At 38.4% G+C, this 6,712-nt stretch overlaps 1 protein-coding gene across 1 annotated transcript in view; it reads left to right on the top strand.

Moving 5' to 3' along the window:
- SYDE2 (synapse defective 1, Rho GTPase, homolog 2 (C. elegans)) overlaps positions 1-6,712 on the top strand; it is a 44,736-nt gene that overhangs the window by 2,180 nt on the left and 35,844 nt on the right. The window contains exon 5 of the mRNA XM_010860502.1: positions 3-536. Coding sequence (XP_010858804.1) covers positions 3-536 — 534 coding nt within the window. The remainder of the gene's footprint in view (positions 1-2; positions 537-6,712) is intronic.

The following is a 6,712-nucleotide window of genomic DNA, read 5'->3' as shown; positions in this document are numbered from 1 at the left end:
GGTGTCCCCGCCCCGGTCGCCTCCTGGGGAGTCGGGGGGAGGCCGCCCACGGACTCCTCGGATGCGGCTGTCCTGCAGCAGAAGTCTCGACAGCCTCCAGGTGGGTGCCGAAACGCCTCCCTTCCAGCGGTGGCCGAGCGACAGCTGGATCTGGTGCGGTACGCGCAGGGAGCCCGACGAGCCGCCGCCACGTGGAGGCGGGATGCACGGCTGGAGCGGAGGCAGCGCCCGGGCCGCGGCGCCCTCGGGCCCCCGGCTTCCCAGATCCGAGGACCCTGGCCGCTCCACGGGAAGCCGCGGCAAAGGGGACGGCCAGGAGGGGCTCCCCTTCCTCAGGCCGCCCGCGGTGACAGTCAAGAAGCTGCAGAAGTGGATGTACAAAGGACGTCTGCTGTCCTTGGGAATGAAGGGTCGGGCCCGTAGGACACCCCCCGATGGCACGGGTGCTCAGGCAACCGCTTCAAATCTGGGCTCTTTGAAAATGCGGGAAAGCCAGATCCTGTCGGTGCCTCCAGACCAAAGAATTACGCTGACAGGTAGGATGCCTTGCAATCAACATGCTAACTCTTTGAGCCTTAAAGTTTACCGAGCGGGCTTCGGTTTTAGAGCGAAGGTTATGGTTTTGCAGACAGGTACGTGCCCGTGCCAAAGTGAGTGTCATGTCAATGGCAGCCTGATACGATTTCCCGGTTACCTAGGATCATACATTCTCTCGTTTTTTTGCCTTTTTTTTTTCTTTTTTTTTTGACAGTGGCATGAGGAACTTGGGGGTTTTGTCTTTTCTTCTCTAAGAACCAGTGTACCTACTCCTAAGCGCAACAGTGAGTAAAGGTTAAGTTCACCACACACCTTTTAGTGGATTTAAGGGTTGGGCGGTGCTGCCTTGATTTTTATTCTTTGTAGCTCTAGGCAAACTGTAGACTTTTGTGGAGTTTGTGAATTTGAATTTGATCCAAGTTAGACTTTATGGGCTTTTTAAACTGTCATTTTAGTCATTACACCTCCTCACTCTCCCCCACCCTAGGAGCGTTCGTGCACACAGACATACACACAACCAAAACCCAAAGCCAAAGCAAACCGAAAAAACTATCATAGTAAAAAACTTTTTAGTCGGGTAGGGTTTCACTTGTTTCTTCTCTTCACCTTTCCCTGCCCTCCCTAACCCCCAAACCTAGCTCTAGATAATCTTCTTATTGTGGAAAATGAAGGGCACTTGGATTTTAATCAAAAGAAAAGTATGTGTTATGTACTTTTAAAGAAAGTGTGGACATTTAAAGTCATTTGTAAAAAGTATATTTGTCCTAATAATAGGATTTTGCTCCCTGTTTCGTATGTGTGATTTTTAGTTTTCACTGAAAGTTTACATTATCAATTCTAAAAATCTCTGAAGTTGTAAATAACAAAAAATTCTCTTGTGAAAGAAGTACCTTCAAACTGAGCCAAAAACATGATCTTTTGGATTACACTCTTAAAGACTTATAGTGAACATAATGACTTACATGTTAGTAATAATTTTAAAAATATTAAATGCTGAAATGTAAAAGTATTCACAGTACTTGGCTGTTTCCCTGTTAAGAATTACAAATCCTACAGGGCTAGGTTTGTACACATTAACTTTTTTAACCAATAAACACAAAACTGAGGAGAAACAAAGTTCACAAAACTTTTTATTACACAATGAAGACAAGTCAAATGATTCACTTCAAGTGTATGCAAAACTAGAAAAGTTTTTTTGAATCTATGAAGTTCTAACCCACACCTGTCAAAATTTTCCCTCAAACTTTTTCCATTCCACGTAAATAAAAAGATAGTAGAATGCAGATTTTTGTGAAAAAAGATGTACTTTATGCTAAGTTCACATTAAAATATGCATTTCCAGTAGTAAAGTATTTGTAATCATTTATTATGTTTTATTGCTAATATATCTTTACCTCCATTGATTTTGGTACAGTTAACTCTTTGTAAGACAGTTAACTTTTAGCTATAACAAAAATCTGTATAAAACTTCAGTAAAATATGTATTACCCTTTTGTTGCAAAGGTTAAACATTACTATCTGATGGCTTTTAATATTCTCAGCTGTTGTGGAAAAATTCAAGTTTTTTTAAAAGTAATAATAAATGCAGTAACTTTTAAGAATGAATTCATTGATTTTTTTTCATTGAGAAACTAAGTAAATGAAATTAATTTTAAAATAAATGACATTAGAATTACTATGTGATTCTATGTATAAATTAGATATTTACTGTGTATAAATTAGATATTTCACAAGAAATCTAAACAAAAGTTTAGGTAACCTCTGGTTTAAAAAACTTACTTAGATATTGTTTCCTTTCAAATCGTTAGTTTATCTTTTAGGAAAGATAAAAATACTTTATGCAATGATTATATATCTAGTATAGATTTGAAGAGTTTAGTCTTTTTTTAAAAATTGCTTTTTATGATGGTTAGTTGAATTTACTAAAAACATTCTGGATACTTTAAAGGGTCTGCATATAATCTTTATTACACCACCATCCTCTCACCACCACCACCCCCACGTGAAGGTATGACAGCTATTATTGAACAGCAACAGCAAATAAGAGGTTAAGTACTTTGCCCAAGGTCACTTAAATTAGTATATGGTTTATGTATACTAGTATATAGGTCCAAACTATTATGTGGATTCAAACTCAAGTCTTTATAACTCCAAAATCCCTATTTACATAATGTCAAAGGGACTTGATGGGCTTCCCCGATGTCTCAGTGGTAAGAAATCTGCCTGCAGTTCAAGAAACCTGGATTATATCCCTGGGTCGGGAAGATCCCCTGGTGGAGGAATTGACACCCACTCCTGTATTCTTGCCTGGAGAATTCCATGGGATCTCAAAAAGAGTCGGATGACTGAGTAACTGAGCACATGCGCAAGCAAAGGGACTCTAAATTTCCTTAGAGGTTTGATCTAATTAATTCTCTTACATTGCTTGGATTGAGGAGATGGAAAATAAGTAACTTCCTCAAAGTTGCAAAAAAGTTGAGGGACTCCTAGAATAGAATCAATTGCTATATCCACTTAACACTTTTACCTTTAATTAGTTCAAATTGGTTACTTGGATTCTGTTTCTAATCATGTTTTCTAAAAAATTAACCAGGCAGTCCTGATGAAGCAGTACATTCTTGATTGTATAAAGATGTTAAACAGCCTAAAGGTTTCTGTCACGTTTTGCTATACAATATGATTTGTGAGGATATTTTCTTTCAAAATACAGTCATAGTTAGAATTTATAACACAGAACAACTATATAGGGGGATAGAGATACCTAGTCTACATAGGTGTTTTGGAAATTTTTGAGACCATATGACAAATGGAAGCCAAAGTGGTTTTCTGTTTTGATTTCTGGCTCCTATTAAGAATCATTAAAATTTTTGATATTATAATGCTGCCAGTAATCTGATGCAGAATGTAGTGTTCATAGATTGGCCAGTTTGTTACTAGTTGAGATGATTATTTAAGAAATCTAAAGTCATTCCCTAGTAAATACTGTTAAGTTTCCACAAGCCATAAAAGGGAATTTTAATTTATTTACTATACTTCATTATAAGTCTTTATAAATTTAATTAGCAGATAGTACTCAAAAATAAATGGAAAAGTTTATTTTCAAGTTGAGCACCAAGTTGAGCTAGCTTGGCCTTTTGCCGCTTTAAAAAACAATTAGCCTACTTTGACTGTACTCTTCTTGTTCCATGATCTGTGAAAGAAGAAAAATTAGGGCAGGTAACAAGTAATATTAAATAACTGGTATGATCTTTGCATTATATCTTAAATTGAAGTTGACGCTTAATGCAGATTCCTACCAATTCTGTTTTCTGAAATATATGTGGCTCCATTTTTGTAACTTTATGAGCTATATTTTCTTTATGGGTTTTTCCAATAAATTCTTTCATGCATTAGCCCTTTCAAGACTAGTAAAACTATGTAGGCAAGTAATTTTTGTCTGTCTTCTACATCTAAATCCTTCTGTTAGAAAATCTGCCATCGTGGCCCCAGAAGCAAGCAGGTCCATTTTTTAGTTTCTGTTTTTTTGTTTTGGGAAGAGTGCCATGAAACATCAGAGTTGCTGGTGGCAGGAAAACACTGAGAATTACAAATTCAGCAGAAAGCAGTGTTGTGTTGATTTTTGAAAGTCCTACATTTCTAAATGGTGCTTAATGTTTTGAGAATCTCTAAGACTATTGGTTGTTAAAATGAAGGTTTAATATATGTGAGGGTGGGACCTTGAGGTTCTACATTTTAACAAACTACCAGTATAGATGTTATTTGGTATGCACTTTTAGAATAGTAAGGCTCTGTAATTCTGGGTACCTCCAATCACCTATCTTGATATTTTGTTAAATGTTTTGAAAAAGCATTCTACTTTATTCTGGCACTTGGTACTTATGCTAACCCCTTTATTAGAGCAAAGTGCTTGAGCTCTTTCTGCTTCCGTTTTTTGTTTTTGTTTTTTTTTTAATTTTTATTTATTTATTTTTGGTTGTGCTGGGTCTTCGCTGTTGTACTTGTGGTGAGCAGCCTTTTCACTGTGGTGGCTTCTCTTGTGGAGCGTAGGCTCTGGGCTCACAAGCTTCAGGAGTTGCAGCATGTGGGCTCAGTAGTTATGGCCCATGGTTTTAGTTGCTCTTCGGCATGTGGGATCTTCCCAGACCAGGGATCGAACCTGTGTCCCCTGCATTGGCAGGTGGATTCTTAACCACTGGACCACCAGGGAAATCCCTCTGCTTCAGTTTTGTTAAGCATGAACTTATACTTACTACTTATCTATGACAAGTATAAGCAGTTCTCTCTGTGTTGGTCTTGCCTTGCACCAATAAAGGTAAACGATTTTAGAATCAGCAAGAGAGGAGGCCATATAATGTAATGGCTAGTAGAATAGAGGTTTTGGGTTTCTGATCAAATTGACCACTTACCAGGCTTAAGACTTTGGACAAGTTACTCAACCCTGCATAGCCCCAATCTTCAGGTTGCTGTGAAGATGAAAAAAGATAATCCATTTGGTACCATGCCTGGCACTTAGCTGTTATCAAGAGAAAGGCAAGCACGCTTTGTGAAAATATTGCCTTGTCCCAGGTCATTAAGATTCTGTTTGGATAGTGATCTGAAGTTTAAAAAGACAGCCTTAAGGAACACTGGGAATTGAACTAGAGGACACCACTTTAGAAGCAGTAAAAACTCTTAAGAAAAATGCTGTGTGCTAGCTTTGGGGATAGAAAAGTAGAGAAGGGAATTTTGAGACTGTTTTTAGTTCTCTGAAAGTAAGGAGGAGGCATAAGAGAGGAAAAGATGAAAAAGGCACAGAGGAAAAGATGAGTAGAATAAAGAAGCGCTCCTAAAGTGGTGCCCTCTAGTTCACTTCCCAGTGTTCCTTAGGACTATCTTTCTCAACTTCAGATCATTGCAGATCACTCTCCAGCCAGAATTGCAAAGTCCTAATTTATCCCACCTCTCCTTCCCCTTTGGTAATCATAAGTTTGTGTCTGTGAGTCTGTTTCTGTTTTAGAACTAAAAGTTCATTTGTATCATTTAAAAATTGTTTTTAATTAAAAAAACAATTATTTTTGGCTGTGCTGGGTCTTCGCTGCTGCATGTGGGCTTTCTTGAGTTGCAGTGAGTGTGGGCTTCTCTTCATAAGCCTACATATGGACTTAGTTGCTCCAGGACATGTGGGGTCTTCCTGGACCAGGGATTGAAACCATGTCCCCTGCATTGGCAGGCAGATTCTTAACCACTCGACCACCAGGGAAGTCCCTGTATCATTTTTTTAGATTCCACATATAAGTGGTAGCATATTATATTTGTTAGACTTATTTCACTTAGTATGATAATCTAAAGGTCCATCCATGTTGCCACAAGTGGCATTATTTCACTCTTTTTATGGCTAAGTAATATTCTATTGCATATGTATGTATCACATCTTCCCTATCCATTCATCTGTCAGTGGACACTTAGATTGCTTCCATATCTTGGCTATTGTAAATAATGCTGCTATGAAAATGAAGCTACATGTTTCTTTTTGAATTAGAGTTTTCGTCTTTTCTGGATACAGGTCCAGGACTGTGGTTAATTTTAAGTGTAAAGGAGATGGAACCAAGCTCTTGAATCTTCAGGTTTCATTGATTAAATTAAATCAATTCAAGATATTTATTGAATATCTATTAAATGTTTGCATATTAGATTCTGGGAGAGTGGAGGTGGGTATCCTTTAGTAGTAGTCCAGGTGTACTCCTGTAGACTTTGTAATCGGTTTGAGTGCTGCCTCTTCCATTTACCAGTAGGTGATCTCAGGCAAGTTACTTGACTTTTCTGAGTAGTACTGTATAGTTTCAAAGTATTTCAAACATTACCTTACTTAATCCTAGGAGCCACCCTATAAGGTTAATTGGGTTGATACTATCATCATGTTCAGAGAGGGTCACCTACTTCCATACTTTTAGTAGCTGGCATGCTGTGGGGGAGACAGGTGAGAGCATGGTTTGTTGGCAAAGTAATATCTCTGCTTTTCAGTATGCTATCTAGGTTGGTCAAAACTTTCCTTCCAAGGAGTAAGTGTCTTTTAATTTCATGGCTGCAGTCACCATCTGCAGTGATTTTGGAGCCCAGAAAAATAAAGTCTGACACTGTTTCCACTGTTTCCCCATCTATTTGCCATGAAGTGATGGGACCAGATGCCATGATCTTA

The sequence above is a fragment of the Bison bison genome, unplaced genomic scaffold (assembly GCF_000754665.1).
Source record: "Bison bison bison isolate TAMUID 2011002044 unplaced genomic scaffold, Bison_UMD1.0 scf7180017864466, whole genome shotgun sequence".
NCBI classification, from domain to species: Eukaryota; Metazoa; Chordata; class Mammalia; order Artiodactyla; family Bovidae; genus Bison; species Bison bison.
The sequence above is the reverse complement of the archived record's forward strand: the minus strand, read 5'-3'. Positions and strand labels throughout refer to the sequence as shown.